Source organism: Sminthopsis crassicaudata, chromosome 2 (genome assembly GCF_048593235.1).
Source record: "Sminthopsis crassicaudata isolate SCR6 chromosome 2, ASM4859323v1, whole genome shotgun sequence".
Lineage (NCBI taxonomy): Eukaryota > Metazoa > Chordata > Mammalia > Dasyuromorphia > Dasyuridae > Sminthopsis > Sminthopsis crassicaudata.
Window position 1 is genome coordinate 338,947,390 of NC_133618.1, and position 23,642 is coordinate 338,971,031.

At 31.7% G+C, this 23,642-nt stretch overlaps 1 protein-coding gene across 4 annotated transcripts in view; it reads right to left on the minus strand.

Annotated features, from left to right (window-relative positions):
* Positions 1–296: 296 nt before the first annotated feature.
* The window catches only part of FERMT2 (FERM domain containing kindlin 2), a 107,577-nt gene continuing 84,231 nt past the window's right edge, over positions 297–23,642 (minus strand). For 2 of the 4 annotated variants that reach the window (XM_074290561.1, XM_074290559.1), the window contains 7 exons: positions 23,491–23,615; positions 12,472–12,578; positions 12,085–12,306; positions 10,233–10,253; positions 9,568–9,692; positions 2,871–3,012; positions 297–1,557 (listed from right to left, as the gene is read on the minus strand). In XM_074290561.1, coding sequence (XP_074146662.1) covers positions 1,384–1,557; positions 2,871–3,012; positions 9,568–9,692; positions 10,233–10,253; positions 12,085–12,306; positions 12,472–12,578; positions 23,491–23,615 — 916 coding nt within the window. In that variant the 3' untranslated portion in view covers positions 297–1,383. The remainder of the gene's footprint in view (positions 1,558–2,870; positions 3,013–9,567; positions 9,693–10,232; positions 10,254–12,084; positions 12,307–12,471; positions 12,579–23,490; positions 23,616–23,642) is intronic. The other 2 variants (XM_074290563.1, XM_074290560.1) reach the window with 1 other exon arrangement.

Below are 23,642 nucleotides of genomic sequence, written 5' to 3' on the forward strand. Positions count from 1 at the left end.
TATATACTATTTCAAAGTCCTCTTATTTTTGTACAGCAAAATAACTGTTTGGACATGTATACATATATTGTATTTAACTTATACTTTAACATATTTAACATGTATTGGTCAACCTGCCATATGGGGAAAGGATGGGGAGAAGGAGGGAAAAGTTGGAACAAAATATTTTGCAATTGTCAATGCTGAAAAATTTACCATACATATACCTTGTAAATAAAAAGCTATAATAAAATAATAATAATAAAAATAAAAAGAAAATATCAAGTTCATTTTTGGTAAACATGACAATGAGAATGTCAAATGAAACAGTTTGCTTTTATTTAAAACAAAATGTATTTATACAGTTTTTAAAACAATAGGATATTGAACAATACTGGTAAACCACTTCTTGGATATTTTTTGGCTTATATAGGATTTGGAACTCTCTCATGAGCAACAAGGCAGATTGCAAGAGTGCAACAGGCTAGAAAATGCCAAATTCTGACATTATAGTGAAGGTCATTGTGGCATAATCAATACTAGCTATAACAAAATTATACTTAATTTTACAGACATAAAAAAACGAATTGTTATAATTAGTTTCTACCAAATTGATATACACGGTTTTAAAAGCATATAATTAATGGTGATACTTTAAATCTAAATCCTTTTCCCTAGCTAATCAGTGACACTAATTTTAAAAAACTGTACAATTTTATAAAATTTGTGTTTGTACATTAGTTATACAAAATGCATACTTCATAGACCTTTACTTCATATTATAAGGCAAAAGTTGTATATTTTAGGCAGATAGTAAATATGCTGGTGAATACTGCAAGTATTTCATACAATATGGTATAAGAATAAAAATAAAGAAAATGGAAAAGATTAAGAGAGATAAAATAGATATAATAGAATTAAACATCATCCTTCAAGTTCAAACACAACGACTCTTCCAAAATTTCAGGCCATTTAGGTAGCAATAAAATAAAGTCTAAAACATGCTACTTCTAAATATGAGGACAAATTTATTTATACAATAAAACACATGTGTTAAACATGTCTTTATATAGTTTAAGCCTGGATGGCATTACAGTAAATGGTTTGTATTATAATATGGCTAGCTTAAACTGATCAAATTTAATTTCTGATTGCTCATCACCTTCAATTTTATAGCTAAATGCAGTGTTTATCACATATTATTGTCCATGTATAGTATCATGATTGTAGATTAATGGATGTGCCTTTAGTATACATATTAAGTTCTGATAAGATTAAAAAAAAACTTTTCATGAAAAGAGATACATTTCAGTCTTATTTTATTAAGCAGCATATTCCAAATAACAGCTTTTAAAGTTAAATATTGATAATAGCTATGAGGTTTCATTACACAATATATTCAACTCACACCCAACCACTTGTAAGTTTGTAAAACATCTCTTCATCTAAGCTTTCATTTTGGTCTTTGGCACGCGTTGAGAGGAATATGTAGCCTCCAATGAACTCATGAACTACTTTGCAATCCACTTCAGTACAAATGAAAGACAATCGTACTTCATCAGCAAATTCTACTGTAACCTAGAACAAAAGATAAAAAAAGTTTTAAATAGCTTTGTTATATTCAAATAAAGCTATCCATTAATTCCAATTAATGGAATTTTCCATTAATTAATTCTAACAGCATCTTGATTTATCCTTCCTAATCTGTTTTAACTATAGCCATATAACTTTATTTGCCTGAAGCCAAGAAAAGTTATTGGTACTATTTTTTAAAAATTCTGAACTACATAATGCTGTTCAGTAACTACTAAATTGTGTCCTCTCTGTTTATTCTTTTTTATGTTTTGGGAAAAAAAATGAATACAAAAACATTTAGGTTATTAAATTTCAGCTTTCCAGGTCTTTGAATCTAATTTGGTGATTCAATTAATGAGAAAGTCTCTTGAAGTCTTGGGAGAAAATCTATTTCCTAAGTTCCACTTTACATTTGCTTTAGAAATTTAATCTTTAGGTGTCAAAATATCCTAGAAAGAAGAGCAGTAGAATAGCATTGCTAAGGATTCATAAGAAATCATACTGTGGCACTGAAGGATACTACTACTCTGAAACTAACTTTTCAAATTGTATTTTTACATAAATTGAATATATTTTTAAAATACACATTGTTAAGAGACTTATGAACTCTTGTTGATTTTAAAATACCAATGGATCCCAAATATCAAAGGACTCAGAGTGGTTATGATAGTTATTTTTATCTATTAAAATGGAGAGGAGGAAGAAATTAATCTGGACTATATTTTCATTGCTATAATAATTCACAGGTGAGGAAATTCCCCATATCAAGATGGGTTGGGACCTTCTCTTCAACTTATATTCTTAGTCACCTAGAGCTACAGTATCAAACTTAGAAAAAAAAAAAAGGGTCACTAAATCTATAAATAAGAATTCCTGTAAGCTATATAAACTAAGTTTTAAGGTATTTTTATTTTGTTAAATATTCCCTAATTACATTTTAATTTGGCTTAGACAATGCTCAGAAACATTGTGGGACTCAGAAAGCCTGTGAGTTGCATGTTTCATATTACTGACTTAGAGTACAGAGGTTAAGTGATTTGCTTAGAGTCACACAGACAGAGCATAGAAAACTTGAACTTATAATTTCTGTCTTTGAGGCATCTGTATTCTGTATCATTTGACAATAGAGTACATCTACATTTAAATGAATAGAATTCCTAAATCTCAAACAATGCCAAAAGATTTTTCCTTTATAATAAAAAAGAACTGAGATTTTTACACTTAAGGATATTGCAGTAACAGTCATGAGTATTTAACAAGTTTTTATACTTTACTCTACTTTCCTGCTACATGCATGAGAAAAAAAATTTACTCACCATTTTTATTTCCCAGTTTACATTCCACTGTTTCATATTGCTGAATCGCCAAGTTTTAATTGCATCTCCAGTGCTGGCATCCATCCTAATGAGTCTATTATAGGCAATACCAATCAGCTCTTCTTTTTTGCCCCCTTGAAACCTGTAACATTTGTTTGTATAAGCTCAAAATATCCATATAAAATATCTTATTTTCAGTTAGTAAATAGGCTTGAATAAGTGGACTGCTACTAATAACTTTAAACATTTTATTTTTGTAGGACTAAAGCAAAAATCCTATTTGAATAGAGTGAATTTCTATATACATAAATTCTGTAAAAACCACAGAAACATTATATTTTAATATGGCTTAAGGTTTCCCTGCCCTGAATATAAACAGGAAAGTCAAGAGAAGGTTTGGGAGAAATTTGGGGCATTTTGAGATGGCTAGGTGTCAGCTAGTGAGGTGAATCTGGAGGCCAGAAGGAAGAGAAAACTGGCTCTGTTGATAAATTTGGTAGTCATCTACATAGAAAAATGTTAGTTGAATCTCATGGAAACTAATGAGATCACTAAGAGAGCATGTCAATCAATAAACATTTATTTTAAATATCTGATTCCTCCAATTGCTTATAAAAACAACTTTAAACATTCATTTAAAAAAATGTTGGAGTCCTAAATTCTCTCTATTCCTCCCTTCTCCTCTCCCCTCCAGTAAATCATGTTGTGAAAGAAAACACAGACTAAAAAATTTCAAAACAAAATCCAAGAAATATAAAAAGAAAAATCATTCTTCAGTCTGAATTCAGACCCCATCAGTTCTTTCTCTGGAGATAGATAGCATTTTTCATTCTAAATCCTTGAGAATTGTGTTATATCATTGTTTTGCTGAATAAGTCATAGTTAACTCTTCAACAACAGTGCATTAGTGTCTCATTCCTCTATTCTTTCCATACTTGTCATTTTCCTTTTCTGTCATATTAGCCAATATGATGGATATGGAGTGGTAGCTCAGAATTGTTTTAATTTGCATTTCTCTAATAAATATTGATTTAGAGCATTTTTCTAATATGACCATACACAAACACACATATACAAAATTTGATTATTTTTTTGTGAAAAATGTCTGTTCAGGATCCAACCATTCTGGACAGCAGTATAGAATTATGCTCAAAAAGTTATCAAACTGTGCATACCCTTGGATCCAGCAGTGTGTCTACTGGGATTATATCCCAAAGAGAGATTAAGAGAGGGAAAGGGACCCACATGTGCAAAATGTTTGTGGCAGCTCTCTTGGTAGTGGCAAGCAACTGGAAAGTGAGTGGATGCCCATCAATTGGAGAATGGGAATAATTTATGGCATAGGAATGCTATGGAATACTATTGTTCTGTAACAAATGGCCAGCAGGATTGATTTCAGAAAGGCTTGGAGAGACCTATATGAACTGATTCAAAGTGAAATGAGCAGAACCAGGAGATCTTTATACATGGCAACAAAAGACTATATGATGATCAATTCTGACGGACATGGTTCTCTTCAACATTGAGATGATTCAAACTAGTTCCACTTATGCAGTGACAAAGAGAACCATCTACTCCCAGAGAGAGAACCATGAGAACAGAGTATGGAACACAACATAGCATTCTCACTCTCTCTGTTGTTATTTGCTTGCATTTGGTTTTTAATTTTCCTCTCCTCAGTTTTTCTTTTTCTTCCTTCTTGATGTGATTTTTCTTGCACAATCAGATAACTGTATAAATATGTATAAACATGTTGGATCTAAAATGTATTTCAACATATTTAACATGTACTGGACTACCTGCCAGATAGGGGAGGGGAAAATTTGGAGCAAAAGGTTATATAAAGGTCAATGTTGGAAAAATTACTCATGCATATGTCCTGTAAATAAAAAGCTTTAATTAATTAAAAAAAAAAGAAAAAAGAAAAATGTCTGTCTAAGCATTTATCAATTAGGGATAGCTCTGTTCTTTATAAATTTGACTTGGTTCTCTCTATAAGAAATAAAACTTTCGGGGCAGCTAGGTGGCGGAGCGGATAGAGTACCAGTGTTGAATTCAGGAGGACCCGAGTTCAAATCTGATCTCAGACACTTAACATTCCTAGCTGTGTGACCCTGGGCAAGTCACTTAACCCCAGCCTCAAGAAAACAAAACAAAACAAAAAAACAAAAAAAAGAAATAAAACTTTTATCAGTGACAGTTGCTCTAATTTTTTTCCAGAATTATGATTATGTATTTCCCTCTATCCCATCTCCCCAAGAATACTCTCTTGTTTCACCCTGTCCATCCTCAAAAGTATTTTGCTTCTGCCTACCACCTCCCCCAATCTATCCCTCTCTTTTATCAGTATATACTCCTTTTTTAATCCCCTTTCCCTTTAATTTTTCTGTAGGGTAAGATAAATTTTTATAACCAAATGAATATGTATGTTACTCTTTCTCTCTCAAGAGAGCAAGACTCATATATATTTCCTCATACCTCCACTATATTCTACTCCACAATGAAAGTTCTTTTGTACTTTTATATCAGATAAATTACCTATTCCACTCTCCTTTCCCCTTTTCCAAGTACATTCCTTTTTTTACTCCCTAATTTTATTTTTCATATAATTATGTCATCATATTAAATTCATACCTGTAATCTCTCTCTCTCTCTCTCTAGATATATATATATATATATATACTCCTAAACTATTCTCATAATGAGAAAGTTTTTAGGAGATACAAGTATTACCTTTCATGTAGGGATGTAAATAAAAAGTTTAACTTTATGACTTTAATATTGTCGTATTATAATTACTTATGAATTTTATTTGTGATTATTATTATGACATTGTTAACCTGATTATATCTCTTCCCTGTTTACTTTTTAAAAAATATTATTATAGCTTTTTATTTACAAAACATATGCATGGGTAATTTTTCAACATTGACCCTTGCAAAACTTTCTGTTCCAACTTTTCCCTTCCTTCCCCCCCACTCCCTCCCCTAGATGACAGGTAGTCCAATACATGTTAAACATGTTAAAGTATATGTTAAATACAAAATATGTATAAATATGTATACATATTTAGACAATTATCTTGCTGCACAAGAAAAATTCGATCTAGAAAGAAGGTTAAAAAAAAAAAAACCCAAGAAGGAAAACAAAAATGCAACCAAACAATAACAGAAAGAGTAGAAATGCTATGTTGTGGTCCACACTCATTTCCCATAGTTCTCTCTCTGGATGTAGCTGATTCTCTTCATTACTGAACAACTGTAACTGGTGTGGATCATCTCATTGTTGAAGAGATGCACATCCATCAGAATTGATCATCATATAGTATTGTTGTTGAAGTGTATAATGATCTCCTGATTCTGCTTTACTTAGTATCATTTCATGTAAGTCTCTCCAGGCCTCTCTGAAATCATCCTGCTGGACATTTCTTACAGAACAATATAATATTCCATAACATTCATAGACCACAATTTATTCAGCCATTATCCAATTGATGGGCATCCACTCAGTTTCCAGTTTCTAGCCACTAGAAAAAGGACTGCCACAAACATTTTTGCAGATATGGACCCCTTTCCCTTCTTTAAGATCTTTTTGGGATATATGTACAGTAGTAACATTGCTGGATCAAAGGTTATGCCCCTGTTAACTTTTTTATGCTTCTCTTGAGTCATATTTATTTGAAAGCCAATTTTTTCATTTAGCTTTGGTTTTTTCATCAGCAATGTTTTTGAAAGTCATCTGTTTCACTGAATGTCTACTTGTTCCCTTAAAAGATACTTAGGTTTTCTGGGTAGGTGATTCTTGGTTGTAATTCTGATTCCTAAGCCCTATGAAATATTGTATTCTAAGCCTTCCACTTATAATCCTTTAATGTAGAAACTGTCAAATATTGTATAACCTTATGATGGGCCCACAAAATCTAAACTGTTTATTTCTGGCTGCTTGTAATAATTTCTCTTTGTTCTGGGAACACTGGAAGTTGGCTATAATATTCCTGCCACCCGAAAACTGCTATTGTGGTCACTGATTCAATTGCCTAATAAGGCCTACTGCTGGTTTGCTGGGATGCTGCATATCCTGGTAAGAGTAAACATCTAATTGTCTTGGGCTGGAAAATTGTTTCACAATTTTATGGTTCTGATAGTCCAGGATTTGTTTTGAGGCTTATTTAAAATTATTCAGAGATGTTTAGGTGGGAATAGAGTGTTAGGCTCAGAGGAGTGCCTGCTTTTACTCCACCATCTTGGCTTCCCTCCCCCTCAATTTTTATTATATGTCTAGAATGTACCAAATATTGTGCTAAATGCTGGGGATACAAAGAAGGCCAAAGAACAGATCTTACTCTAGAGGAACATACAATTCTGTAAAGAAGACATGCAAATAAATAACTATGTATATAAATAAGCTAAAAACAAGTAGACATGATAATTGCATACAAAGAAGCTGATGAGAAAAGAGAGGATGTGGAGGGAAAAAAAAACAGCGCAAGATGAAAAACTGAGGTACAAATTCCCATGATCCCATCATCCTGCTAGCTATTATCCTATTATGTTTTCTATCCTTCTCAGCTAAACTCCTTGAGAAAATTATTTATATTAGGGACACTATACTTTACTCTTCTGACTTGCTTCTAATCCTTCAGCAATCTAAGCTTTTTGTCTCATCATTCAACCAAAACTGCTCTCTCCAAAGTTGCTAATGATCTTTTGTAATCATTTAGTTTTTATTTCACCTAAGTAACCTTTTATATTTTCCTTCCCCCTCCTATAGTCATCTCATATAACAAAAAAAATTTTTAAAGGGAAAATGAGGAAATGAAAAAAAAATTGGCAAAAATGATCATTATATTGAAATATGAAAAAAAAAAAAAAAAAGCAATGTTTCAAACCAAACTCTACATATGAGTAGAAAGAATTGTTTTCTGACTTTTTTTTGGGTCATGATTGTTGTTTTTAATTTTAGAGTAATCCCTTTCAATTCTTTTCTGGTGGTTCTTTCTATTTACATTGTTGGTATTTTGTATATTGTTTTCTTGGTTATGCTTACTTCACTCTGCATCAATTTATGTTCCTAGATTCTCTCTGTATTTCAGGCATAGTCATTGTTTCTTAGAGCAGGGCTTTTTTTTTTTTTTTTTTTCCTTTTACATCCACATACCACAATTTATTTAGTCATTTCTCAACTGATAGCATTTACTTTGTTTCCAGTTTTTTTCTACTATAAAAGTGCTATGTATTTATAAATATTTAGTACATATAGGAACTCCCTTTTTATCAATGATTTTTCTGGGATATATTCCTAGTAGTGAAATATTTTGAGTGAAAGTATATGGATAGTTTAGTCATTTTATTTGCATATTTCCAAAAGCAATTCATCAGACCAATGATCCTGTAACCACCTAATGACTGTCTCATTCTTTACCTTTTTTGAATCTTCTGCCCTTTTGAAACTGTTATTCCCTGTCTTTTCCTGAGTGCTCTCTTCTCTTTAGATTTTTATGACAGTTCACTTTTTGGTTCTCCTCCTACTTATCTTCTGCTTCTCAGTTTCCTTTGCTCAAATGGCATTCATATAACACATACAACTCATGAGTGTCCCCTCGGACACTTTTATTTTCCCTCTATCTCACCCATGGATTCAATTATCATCTCTTTAATGTTTCTCCTAATTCACATCATTAATTTATTTTTAGGCATCTCAAATTGAATAGTGAAAAACAGAATTCATTATATTTCCTTTCAAACCTTTACCTCTTCCCAATTTTCTTAATACTTGAGAGTACCACAAACCTCCCAGTTACCGTTGCTTGCAACCTCAATGTCATCCTTGACTTCTTGACCTCATTCATTCCATACAGCCAACATATTAAGCCCATACTCTTCTTATCTCAGCTACCACTCTGAAGTAGTCGGCTCAGATGCAACAAATATCTAACCAATCTCCTTATCTCAAGTCTATTCTTCAGAATGTGAACTTTTTGGGAGATGTGGATCTTTCTATTTCTCTTCTATCTATTTCTACAGGCATGCTGTGCCTGGTACATATCAAGCATTTAACCAATGTTTGTGGACCTGACTGGTTTAGGGGGTGGGATATACAAAGGAGAGTAAAGAGCAGTCAGAAATGGAGAACCATAAGAGCATCCGGCAGAGAAATAAAAAACTATGAAAACTAAGTGAAAGCTATCAATGTTAGTGCTTACAAGACTGTTGGTTATCTTAGAAAAGTTACTGTTGAATTTGGGGGGAGACTCCATAGGAATGAAAAGTAACAGGAATGTCAGGAAGTGGAAGCAAGAAATACCTTTTTTTTTTCCCCCTAATACTTTGGAAATGAAAAGGATCTGATACATGGAAGAATGCCTTGACTGGATTCTGGAGTCATATGAAAGTTTTAAAGTATGAAGAAGATATATTTATTGGCAGTAGAGAAGAAGTCAATATAGAAGGAAACAATGGAAATTAAAAAGAGAGGATGACAGGGAAAATCTGTTAGAGAAAGTGGTTTCAACAGCTCAAGTAGAAGGGATGAATTTTCAAGAAGGCCACCTCCTTTCTTAGAAACAATATGATAGAAAACAGAGAATGGTACATCCCATAGATATGGGATTAGCAAAAGATCATGCTATGGGACACTTCATATTTTTAGTACAAATTCATAATTTTAAAGTATACTGATACTGAGCAGAATTACTAACCTTGCAATAAAATGTGTGATGCCAAATTCTGGTAAAGACTGCCAAGCTTGAATAAATCTCATCTTGGCCTCTATAAGACTCATCTGAGCTACATTTTGATGAGCTTCCAGGATTCTTGCTGTAATCTGCATACAATTAAACATCACTTTACTACTGGTTATTGTTTATCTTTAAAGAATTACTGTCATGCTAAAAATATGCATAACAAGAATATAAACTTATTATGACATATTAATGATATAATAAAGACCCTTGATATTAATTTTTAACACTGAATTGCAGATATTACCCCACAACAAATATGAAAAATATTATGAGACATAGCTGCAGCTTGTGATGTCTATTATAAGAAAAAGTTTGACGATGCTTTTATGTAACATAAAAATATAATTCCATCCTACTAGGTGGTTTCTCAAAAGAATAAATTTGGCTTCAAAATGTAAGTATTGAATAAGATACTGCAATGAAAGTTTCTAGCAGAAGATATTTGTTAGTAGCTTTGCATTATTTAAATATCTAGGAGCATTTTTAATTTTTAAATAACTAGAAAAAATTGTAGATTTAAAAAATATTACACATACAAATATACACATAAAAACAGTGTAGATTCAAAAGTAGTGAAGTTATTCTCTGTATGTGTCTACTTTTAAATACTGTGAACTTACCAAATCTCTTATATAGCCTGGCTGTGGATGGCAATGGAAGGAAAGAAAAAAGAAGCAGGAAAAAAAAAAAAGAATCAGAAAAATGGCAACAAAGCAAAGAAAAAGTCATAGTCAATTGCAAAATAAAATTATAGCCAAAAACCATGCAAAATTCCTTAGGAAGAAACCAAGCAAAATTAATGTAAGCATGGAAATGAAAACAAGGAAGCACAGATCCAACTTTTATTTGAGAACCATACTAAGAACTATATGAAATCATTTAAAAATTTTATGTTACTAAAATAATAAGCTTCTATATGAGCACACATTTGTGGGTAATAAAATATATGAGAAAAAAAACCACACTTCTATTTCATCTCCAAGATATAACTGGCTATAAGAGAACCATTGTTTTCAAAGGGGAAAAATAATATAAATATTCAAAATAATTCATTATCTCAGAGTCAGTGAAAAGTAATACCATCCATGCACTGCTCTTTGGGATAAGTAAAATAAAAAATTCAAGGGCATTAAATATTACAATGAACATATTGTTTCTAAAACTAAAGCAGTAAACCAAAGCCTTCAATTACCATTTGCTTTTTGAATCTTTTTCCTGGAAAAAGGAAAAAAGGCACTATTGTCCAATATTCCAGGAATTGTAGACATAAAAAAAAGTACTCTACTTAAGTAGACAATATTTATCTGATGTAAAAGTAGAGCAACTTTTTTCTTTAGATAATCTGTTTTTTATTACTTTAATATACATATATGACAGGCTTTAGGATGTTAATCATTTTGTGGAATGTGAAATAGATTCAAGAGACTAAGATGAAATTAAAATTCTGACTAAATAATTTAAAAGTGTACAATACACCTCTGGTGAATATGTATTCATAGGAATAGAGTCACAAAAACTAATGGTTTTCAAATTTTTCAGTTTACAAACACTTTGGTGGGTTAAAGCCCTATTAAAAACTGCCCTCCACCTATTACTTACCATTGAGTAGATAAAAATTATCTGGTGGAAAGAATACTATGCCATGCCAATGAAATATAAGTCAATAATGAAAAAACAAAAGAATAAAGGATGTAATTTTAAAAAACATCACTATAAAAAGAAACCAATATCTATGTAACTAGGAGGGCCATTAACATAGACTTTGATTTCAGATCAACTGACTATAATGGCTTTGTGGATAACTATGCCATTTTAAAGATCTATGTGAAAGGGCTTGCATAACTTGATTTGAGCGTCATTAAACACTAAGTAGCTTTCATTATTATATTTACTCTTCTCATCTGATACACATTTGATAATGATATATATGTATGCTAATTGTTAAAAGCTAAGGATATGCCTTGATGATTTTGGAAAACTTATAGAAATTGTATCCTTAAAAAATTTACTTATGGAGCATTTTTAAAAGAATTATAATGAATTTAATTCTTTGCTTTGTTTTTCTTTTTAATACTGAAATCAACATTCCATAAATATGTCTAGGATAAAATTTCTTCCTTTTCTTAATAATTTCCTTACCACATCATGTGAAAATTTCACTGTTGCATGAACCATGTGCAATTACCCAGATGAACGATGAATGTATTTTATTAATTATTATTAAATGGATCATTTAAATCTAAACTAAATGAAACTAAATTTAAGTTTTCCATTTACCTGGCATGAAACTCATTAAAATTTCTAAGTAAATTAAAAAAAAAAAAAAAAAAAAAAAAAAAAAGCTAAATTTGAAATTTAAACACACACACACACACACACACACACACACACACACACACACACACACACACACTCTCACTCTCTCTCTCAAAATGAAATACAACAAAACCATAACTAAGAAGAAATGAATACCTGCTTATTTCTATATTTCTTTAGGTATCGAGGTGACACCAAACATTCAGGATTAATATCAGTTGTGACTTGCTCTGGTATTAACTGGGGATCTGGATTCAAATGTTGCATCTTCAGAAATGAAAGAATGTTCTGAACTTCTAAGTTATAAGAACTGTCTGCCATGGTCTTGCCCTTGGAGGCTAATCTGCAAGCTGCCATCCAGTGTGCATACTGTTTTTCCTTAAATTGCAGAAAAATTTAATAATGAAATTTAAGTAAACATAAGTACAATAAAATTCAAATAAGCATGAAAAACATGACAATAAAGTGTTTCATTGATTATATGGACCCTACATATGAAAGTGAGAACCAAGACTTCTATTGTACTTTAAATGAAGAACTTACATTGTCACAACGAAGCCAGATTTCATTCATTCCCTCTGCAACCGGAATCAAGAGCTTAATATTAAATTTTTGACCAGAAATGTTTACATCTGGAGTAACTTCACATCCTAGAATTTAAAATGAAAAAATTATTTATACTTTTTAAAAAAAATTGCAGATCAATATATTGTCACACACAAAATTCCAAACCTTATGTAAAATCTTTCATTTTGTGGTGACTCAAAATATTTATTATCACTGCTATGGAATGAGATGCTTTAAAGATATCTTAAATTTATATTTGCAGAATTCTGATTTGGTGGGTTTAAGTGATCTTTGGCATAGTTATTTTCTTTGTGAAAGGAATTCTCATTTTACATAAGTATTTATAAATGATTTCTTTAACAGCAATCACTTCCAAAATGTAACAAATTACAAAAAAATTCCAATAGCTAAGTGGCAAATTAGATGGAGAGCCGACATTAGGACCAGGAAGACTCATGAGTTCAACTGGACATTTACTAGCAGTATTACCCTAGGCAAATCACTTCACCCTATATGCCTCAGTTTCTTCATCTGTAAAATGAATGGGAAAAGGAATTAGCAAACCATTACAGTATCTTTGCCAAGAAGGACTCATGAAGAATCAAACATGACTCAAACAAATGAATGACAACAAATTAAACTCATAATATATTTATTAAACAAAATTATATACAACTGCATAAGTGAGAAAGTGGAAAATAAAGCTCAATATCAGAATTTCTTTTTTGGGGAAAACTTTCAGAAACAAAGATTCTGTTAATCACAGGAAATTGTAATATTGATAGCTTAAGTATAGTACAGATATGAAAAGGTTTCAGAGAACAGGCATCAATCAATGTTCATTCCAGAGGCCACACAGGATCGGAACTCTTGTATATGGAAAATAATACTGTACAAGTTCCTATTTTTATAGACATCAGGAAGGAATATATGAATAAATGATGGCAATGTTTCTAAGGAATTTCAGAAAAGAAAAACTTTGAGACAAGTTCAAGAAAAGCTTTATTCAGATATCATAATTCTAATTTTCATCAAAAACTTTTGAAGTTGAATATTCATGGAAAAAACTTAAGAATTTTAACAGATTACTATCTTTAATTCTTCTCTAAAGAAAGTTCAAAGAATATATTCTTTCATTTATAAAAATATATGAGAGATGAAAATACTAAAATCCATCCCTGGAATTTATTTCAAATATTCTAAAAGAAAATAATTAAGTATTTTGGTTAAGATCTACTTCTAATTTGTAGGTCATATAAGGGAGTAAAAATTTTCAAGGAGGGCATTATAAAATGATTATTGATTCAATTTAGTGATGTTAAACAAGAACTCTAAAGTTAAATAAATGAATCAATGAAACAGAAAAACTGAATAAATGATAATGAAAACAACACCACTAGTAGCTAACATTTACATAAGTGCTTATTATGTGCCAGGCACTGTGCTAAGTGTTTTACTATTATTATTTTATTTGATCCTCATAACAATTCCAGATGCTAAGTGCAATTATTATTTCCATTTTACAGATGAAGAAACTGAAGGAGGAAAAAAGGTTAAGTAAGTTTCAACTAAGTAGTTAAGGCTGAATTTGAACACAGATCTTGACTGCCCAAATGGAAGTAACATTCTAATGAAAAAAGCTTGTGGGAATCAGTTAAAAGTATTAATGATGGGAGGGAATTGTTGAAAATTGAGGCAGTAGATGGGAAGCAACTGAAGATTAGAGATACAGAAGACAGGAGGTGAAAGGTTTAAGTGGGGAAATTAGCTTAGCTAAGGAGTCATCAAAGGGTTGTAGTAAAAAAAAAAATTCAAAAGGGGAAAGATGTTAAGGTATTTCAAGAAGTAAAACAGAGAATAGAGAGTATATACCAATGTCTTGCTGAAGGGCCAATTGAAATTATCTAACAAATTTGTAGTGGATATATTCAGTATGGTGATAGATTAAGCCATCATTCAGTATCAGGTGACAAGGAATAGGAAGTAGGAGGTTGGAGTAATTCTAAGTTAGTACTTGAATGACAACAGGACAAAGAACGTAAAAGATTCAAATGCAATTCAAAGAGTATAATATTGAACTCACTAATGATTAGCTCAACTTTGGGAAAGGAAGAAGTGAAAGGAGAGAGAAAATTATAAACTTTGCAGGGAAATAGGATTAAAGGGAAATATACAAGTAATAATAACTATGAAAGTGAATAGGATGAACTCTTCTATAAAACAGAAATAGGTAATACAGAGGATTGAAAACTGGAATCCTACAATATGTTTTACCAAAAAAACATGTGAAGCAGAGACACACACAGACTAAAAGTTAAAAGCTGGAGCAAAATATATTATGCTTCAGCCAAAGTACAAAAAAAGCCAGAGTAGGGTCTGGTTTCAGACAAAAGCAAAAGCAAAAATAGATCTAATTAAAAGACAAGGAAGGAAACTACATCTTGCTAAAAGGTACCATAGACAGTGATGAAGTAATATCAATACTAAACATATATGCACCAAGTGGTATAATATCCCAATTCTTAGGAAAGAAATTGAGTGACAGGAAGAGATAATATTAGTAGAGGACTTCAATTTTCCCCTTTTAGAATATATCTAACCACAAAATGAAAAAGAAGTTAAGGATTTAAACAGAATTTTAGAAAAATCAGATGACAGATCTTGGGAAAAAATGAATATGTATACAAAAGGAATATACATTTTTCTCAGTACATATCACTTAAAAGAAAAACTGACTATGTATGATGGCAAAAAAAAGAAAAAGACCTCATAATGTATCTTTTTCAGATCATGAAGTTAGTTAATTGGAAACTAAATAATCTAATTCTAAAGAAAGTGGATAGAACAAAATCATAGAAACAATTGCCAATTTCATCCAAGAGAATAACAATAATGAGACAACATACCAAAATTTATGGCATGCAGACAAAGCAGTTCTTAGGGGAAATTTTATCTCTCTAAATGCTTACATGAATAAAATAGAGAAAAAGGAGACCAATGGATTGGGGCATGAAACTTAAAAAAAAATAAAAAATAAAAACAGAAAAAGAACAAATTAAACCTTAAGTTCCAAATTAGGTACTCTGAAAATCAAAGGAAAGATTAATAAAACTAAAAGTGAGAAAATTTAACTAAGAGCTGGTTTTATGAAAAAAAAAAAAAAATCCATAGGTAGATAAATCTTTGGTTGATTTAATTCTAAAAAAGAAATAAGAAAACCAAATTATCACCACAAATGAAGAAAAAAATTAAAGAAACATCTTGCCCAGTGCCAATAAATCTGACATTTTAACTGTAATGAATATTTATAAAAATATAAACTGCCCGGATTGACAGAAGAGAAAATAAAATATTTAATCCCATTTTAGCAAAAAATATTTGATAAGTCATCAACGATTACTACTTAATAAGAAAAAATTTCTAGGGCCAAACAAATTCTATCAAGCATTAAAAAATCAATTCCAATACAATTTTGAAAAATATGTAAAGAAAGAATCCAACCAAATTATTTTTACTAAATATAGTGCTAATGCCTAAACCAGGAAGAGCCAAGAGAGAGGAAAAAAAACAAACCTATAGACTAATGTACCTAAAGAATATTGATACAAACATTTTAAATAAAAAGTTAGCAAAGACATTACAGATTATCATCAAAATAATACATTATATCAAGTAGGATTTATATCAGGAATGCAGATTAGTTCAATATTAGAAACAGAAATCATATTATTATTTCAACAGATGCAGAAAAAGCTTGGCAAAATACAATATCCATTTCTAATGAAAACAAAAGATTACACAGGAATACATGAAACTTTCTGTACAATGATATGTAGTATTTATCTAAAGCTATCAGCGTTACATTATCTGTAATGAGGATAAGCTAGAAATCTTCCCAATAAGATCAAGGGGAAATGTGACCATTATCATTAATATTATTCAATACAGCACTAGAAATCTTAGCTTTAGCAGAAGAGAAGAAAAAGAAATTAAAGGAATTGAACTAAGCAATGAATAAATAAAAGTATTACTCTCTACAGATGATGACTCAACTAAAAAGCTACTTGAAATAATTAACAAAACCCAGCAGCAAAAGAAAGAAATTCCATTTAAAATAATTGTAGACAATATAAAATATTTAGGCATTTACTACTAAGACAAACCCCAAAACTCTTAAAAACAATTACAAAACACTTCAAACAAGAAAAGTCAGATCTAAACAACTGGAAAAACATCAACTGCTCAAATTAATTTATTTCTTTAGTACTCTACCAATTAGATTACTAAAAAAGAATTTCACAGAGCCAGAAAAAAAAAATATCTGAAAGAACGAGGAAATTAATGGAAAAAAAAATTTTAATGAATGTGGTTTAGCTCCCTTAAAATTGTGGTTTGCAATCATATATGAGATCTTTTAACTCAATCTAGCAGTTGTGATGTTATGATGTACTAACAGTAAATGTTTTAATTGTATGCCAATTTTATATACCTAAATACCTGAGGGTCATGTAAAAATTTCTCATGAAAAAATAGGTTGTGAATAGAAAATGTTTAAACTCTAATCTACATTATATACTTCAACAACAATACTTTATGTTGATCAATTCTGATGGACGTGGTCCTCTTCAACAATGAGAAAAACAACAGTTCCAATAGAGTAATGATAAATCATCTACACCCAGTGAAAGGATTCTGGGAGATGACTATGAACATATAATTCCCAATCCCTCTATTTTTGTTCATCTGCATTTGTGATTTCCTTCACAGGCTAATTGTACACTATTTCAAAGTCTGATTCTTTTTGTACAGCAAAATAACTGTATGGACATGTATACATATATTGTACTTAATTTATACTTTAACATATTTAACACGTATTGGTCAACCTGCCATTTGGGGGAAGGGGAAGGGGAAGGAGGGGAAAGGTTGGAACAAAAGGTTTTGCAACTGTCAATGCTGAAAAATTACCCATGCATATATCTTGTAAATAAAAACCTATTAAAAAGAAGAAGAAGAAGCTCTGATCTAGTTGTAGCAGATCTGAAACTGTATTATAATGAGGCAATCATCAAAACTAGTTGTTTCTGGTTAAGAAAGAGAAGAATAGTAGAATGGGTTAGATATACAATACACCATAGTCAATAAATATAGTAATCTACTCTTTGAAAAACTCAGATTCCAGCTTCTAGGGTGAGAACTATTTGATAACTGCTGGGAAAACTGAAAAACAGTATCGCAGAAACAAGGCATAGATGAATATCTCATACTATATACCAAAATATGGTCAAAATGAGTATGTGTTATAGACTTAAAGGATGATACTATAAGTACATTAGGAGAGCAAGGAATATTTTGCCTATCAGATCTATGGGGAAGGAAACAATTTATGACCAAAGGAGAGATAGGAAACAATATGAAATGCAAAACGGATAATTTTGATTATATTAAATTAAAAACTTGTACAAACAAAACCAATGTAACCAAGATTAGAAGGAAAGCAAAAAGCTGGGAAACAAATTTTAGAGCCAGTGTTTCTTATAAAAAGGTCTCATTTCTTTCTTTATTTGTTTTGCTGAGGGAATTGGAGTTAAGTGACTTGCCCAGGGTCACAAGGCCAGGAATTATTAAGTGTCTGAGGCCAAATTTGAACTCAGGTTCTCCTGACTTCAGGGCTGGTGTTCTATCCACTACACCAACTAGCTACCCCAAAAAGGTTTCATTTCTAAAGTATATAGAGAATGGAGTTAAATTTATAAGAATACAAGTTTTCCCAATTGATAAATTGTCAAAGGATATGAATAGGTAGCTTTTATGTGTGGGTCTTTTCCTCTTATTTATAATCTATTTGGGATAAAGGCCCAGGAGAGACATTGCTGGATCAAAGGGCATAATGGGTATGCAGAGTTTATTTATTTTCTTAAGACTAGAAAATGGTTTTAATTTCTTCATCTAAAAACTGTCTGTTCATATCCTTTGACCATTGATCAATCAGAGAGTGGCTTGTATTCTTATAAATTTGAGTCAGTTCTCTATATATTTTAGAAATGAAGCCTTTATCAAAATCCTTGGATGTAAAATGTGTTTCCCAGTTTACTGCTTAACTTCTAATCTTGTCTGCATTGGTTTGAATACACAGTTTTTAGATGAAGAAATTAAAGCTATATATATAAAATGATATGAAAAAATGCTGTAAATCACTACTAATTAGAGAAATGCAAATTCAAACAACTCTGAAGTACCACTATCAGATTAGCTAATATGAAAGAAAAGGAAATGATAAATATTGGAGAATTTGTGAGAAAATGGGGACACGAGTTCATGGTTGGTGGATCTGTGAACTGATCCAACTATTCTGGGGAATAATTAATTTGGAACTATGCTCAAAGGGAAATCACACTCTGCATATCCTATGATCCAGCTGTAGCACTGTTAGGTTTATATCCCAAAGAGATCATTAAGAAGGGAAAAGGACCTACATTATACAAAAATATTTATAGAAGGCCTTTTTGTGGCAAAGAATTGGAGATTGAAGAAATGAAGGGGAATGGCTGTACAAGTCGTGGCTAAATGAATGTTAACAATAATATTGTGCTAAAAGAAATGGTGAGCAGATAGATTTCAGAAAAACATGGAAAGATTTACATGAGTTGATGCTAAGTGAAAAAACAGAATTAGAATAGTACATACAGTATCAGCAATATTGTGCTATGATCAACCATGCCTTAGCTCTTCTCAGAAATAAGATGAACTAAGAAAATTTCAAGTCATGATAGAAAAAATGCTATCCACTTTCAGAGAAAGAAGTCTGAAGTCTGAAGTCAGATTGGAGCACATTTTCCTTTTTTTTTTTTTTTACTTTGTCATGATTTTCCCCTTTTGTTCTGATTTTTCTTTCACAATATGATTAATGTGGAAATGTTTTTAACATGATCACATATATTTAGCCTATATTAGATTGCTTGGTGTCTAGGGGGAGGGAAGAAGAGAGGCAAGGAGAAAAATCTGGAACTGAAATTATAAAAATAAATGTTGAAAACTATCTTTACAAGTAATTGGAAAAAAATACTATTTTTAAAAAGAAGTGACAGTTTGAGAAAGAACTGAGGGATAAACTAAAAAGGATTATGAAGAACAGATTTAGCAACTATAAGATAAGGAAAGATAAAATGAACTTGTGATGGAGGTGGAGCCAAGACTCACCTGAGCTCTCCCCCTATAAACAAATTCTCTAAACCTCTAAACAAATTCTAGAGCAACAGCACCAAAAAAAAGAAAAAGAGGACAGAGTGAAGCAATTTTCCAGCCAAAGACAACTTAGAAGATCAGGAGGAAAGATCTGTCACACCGGAATAAGATTGAAGAACAGTCTAAGCCATGCCAGTATAACCCCAGCCCTAGCAAACTAGGAACTCAGAGCAACTGAATCACTGCCACCTCAGTGGTAGTAGGGGTGGTTTCTAGACCTCTCAGTCAATAGATTTCAAAGACAATTTAGAAGATTGGCAAGAAAAGTGTATTGCATCTGTGTGAGAGTGGACCACAGTTCAACACAAGCCAAGCCAACATAGTCCCAGTGCCAACAAGCCAGGAACAGGCTTTGGGAACCAATGAAATCAGCAGTGGCAACTTCTGGAGTTTTCAGTTCCAGACAGGAAGGGGATTGCACAACAATATGGAAGATTACAAGGGTCTCTTTGCTAGCACTGAGGCAAAATTCTGCTGTTTTGCCCATACTCTGATGCAGGTCACAATGCTAGATAGCAGTCCTCAGGTGAGGAGCTTTTAGCTACAGTACAGCAAGCACTCTCCTTACAGTTCCAGGACAGAAACTCAGGCCAGTACTCAGGCCAGAGCACAGGCTAGAAAAGTAGTAAACCTTTCCTTAGATCATGCCAGCATAGATAGATGGAAGATTCCCTGTCAGCAATGAAGAATGGATGACCACTTCTTGTGTATATTATAGATTATGCCTTTTGAATACAGATTGTATTGGATGACCTTTCAACTGACTTTGGGTGATCCATAGTGATATGAAAGTGATATGCACAATGGAAAAATAAATTTTTGGGGCAATTTTATGCACTTAAACAACAGCAAAAAGAAAAATGAACTGGATTCAAAAATCACTAGGAAAATAAGATTGAGATATATGGGATTTGGGAAATTTTTCAGTATGACTTTCAATGAACCCAAAATACCTGCTTCTGCAAAAACCTATTACTAATACCTTATAAAACAAAATTGCAGTAGCTCAAAAGAAATATGAAATGAGCAACTTTAGAGACATTTCCACTCCTAATGTTCACATGAATTATGTGTGCTCAAACCTTCCAAGATCAGCCACTATTAGATACACTGTGTTCTTGACCCTGACATAGTGATGTCACTTTGGTCTTCTTTGAGCATTAAGGACAACCCAATCTCCTGTTCATATGGTAATGACTGCAAATAAAGAAATACCTTGTCTTAAAGAATTACAATTTTTCCAAGAATAAACAGACTGCACATTTATCTAAGGGCAATTGCATACAAGAAGTAGCATTATCACAGAGGTAGATAACCAAAAAAGGATTGAATATTCTCTGGACAACTTACTCCCCAAAGTATGAGAAATCACATAGGATTCATTAAAAGTCTTTTTTTGTTTTGTTTTTTATTAAAGCTTTTTATTTACAAAATGGGTATTTTGCATGGATAATTTTTCAATATTGTCCCTTGCAAAACCTTCTGTTCCAAATTATCCCCTCCTTTCCTCCACCCCCTTCCCTAGATGGCAAGTAGTCCAATACATGTTAAAATATATGTTAAATCCAATATATGTATACTTATTTATACCATTATCTTGCTGCACAAGAAAAAGCGGATCAAGAAGAGGAAAAACAAAACAAAACAAAACAAAAAAACAAAACCTGAGAAAGAAAACAAAATGCAAGCAATCAACAGAAAGAGTGAAAATGCTATGCTGTGGTCCACAACTCAGTTCCCACAATCCTCTGTCTGGATGTAGATGGCTCTCTTCATCACTGAACAAATGGAACTGATTTGAATCATCTCATTGTTGAAGAGAGCCACATCTATCAGAACTAATAATTGTATAGTCTTCTCGTTGTCATGTATAATGATTTCCTGGTTCTACTCATTTCACTTAGCATTAGTTCATGTAAGTCTTTCCAAGCCTCTTTGAAATCATCCTGCTAGTCATTTCTTATAGAACAATAATATTCCATAACATTCATATGCCACAATTTATTCTGCCATTCTCCAATTGATGGAGAGTTTCCAGTTTCTTGCCACATTAAAAAGGGCTGTCACAAACGTTTTTGCACATCTTTCCCCCTTTTAAGATCTTCCTGGGACATAAGCCCAGTAGAGACTCTGCTGGATCAAAGGGTATGCACAGTTTGATAACTTTTAGGATTCAATAAAATTCAATTAATTTCAATAAATATTTAGCAAGAAAGAGAATGCATTAGGTAGTCATGATCTATATTAGTAGAGGGAAGACTATAATGAAATCATAGGTCCATCTAAATGTAAAAGTATAATGAAAGAGGTACACATAGGACCAAGTCCAAATAAAAATACAATGGTTAATTTGTTAATGAAATTATACAAATTCAAGCAGTTTGGAGCTTTGCCAAAAGAAGTTACTAAATTATGTATAAACCACTGATCCAGAGATACATTATTAAATCTATAATGCAAAAAAATACAAGAAAATGGAAAGGGGTACTTACACATGCAATGTTTATAAGCAGCTCTTTTTGTTATGTCAAAAGACTGGAAATTGAGGGTTTGTTCATATATTGGGGAATGGATGAAGAAACTGTGATATATGGATCAAATGTATTGGGACAACTAAATGGTGCAGTACATAGAGCACTGACCTTAGAGTCAGAAGATCTAAAAACCCTAAATATTTAACACTTCTTTGGTTCAATGTAATCATTATCATGATTTCAGAAAACTAATAATGGAGAATGTTACACTGTCTTAATGGAGAGTCGATGGATTAAACATGAAGAATGAGACACAAATTTTTGGACATATCTGGCCAATATGGGAATTTGTTTTGATTATGCATATTTATTATAAGTGTTTTTTCTTTTTTTTGTTGTAGAGGATGAAGGTGGAAATTGAAAAAAAAAAGATAAATGTTTTTCATTGAAAAAATAACAAAAATTGAAGAAGTAATACTTTTATGTAGAATTTTCCCTTCCTCTTTTTGCAAAATAAAACATTAAAAACATTACCAGGGGAATTAATAATAATGTTAATAACAATAATATTCATATAGCCCTTTAAGGTCTGCAAAATGCTTTTCGAATATTTATCTCATTTTATCTTTATAACAACTTTGGGAATAGGTGCTATTATTCTCTTTTTTTATAGATAAGTAAACTGAAACAAATGGAGGTTAAACACTTGCCCAGAATCCAGTAGCTAATAAGTGTCGGAGGAAGATCTGACCTTAGTTTTTCCTGACTCCAAATCTATCACTCTATCCATTGGACTAGCTGCTGCTTTTCATCCTTTTTGATTTTATTTTGCCAGGTGTTTTTCATTGAAAACTATCCCTTTCTCTCCCCCTTCCCCCCAAAGCAAAAAGCTCTATACACACCTCTTGCCTCTCAATAGTTAAATATATTTTGTTAGGATATATGCCATGTGTACTGTTAGATAAACACTTATAATATATGAAAATTGAACATTCAACAAGTACATCTTCACCTGACAATTATAAGATAACAGAAAAGGAAAACTCAGGAAGAAAAAATAATTATCCTGTGTGGCCTTCAACAAATCACTTAATTTACTAGCCTCAGAAACTCAAGTGTAAAATAAACGGTTAAACTTAAATGACCTCTACTTTCCCTTTCAGCTCTTAATTTACACTTTAGTGGATATATGTGAGAGAGAAGTGAAAGAAAACAAGGGTAAAGAAGTGAGAGATTAAATATACATCTAGGCAAGTGTAAATGAAAATTTTCTTACCTCTCAGATTCATTTGATGAGCAGGAGTTCCAGTGGACTCCTCCTTATTTTTATAGCAAGAAATAGATGTATCTTTAAAAGTACACCAGTACTGCTTATAACCTTTTAGTGTCAACTTCTTAGGCCTGTGTATAAAACACAATTCAGGAAAT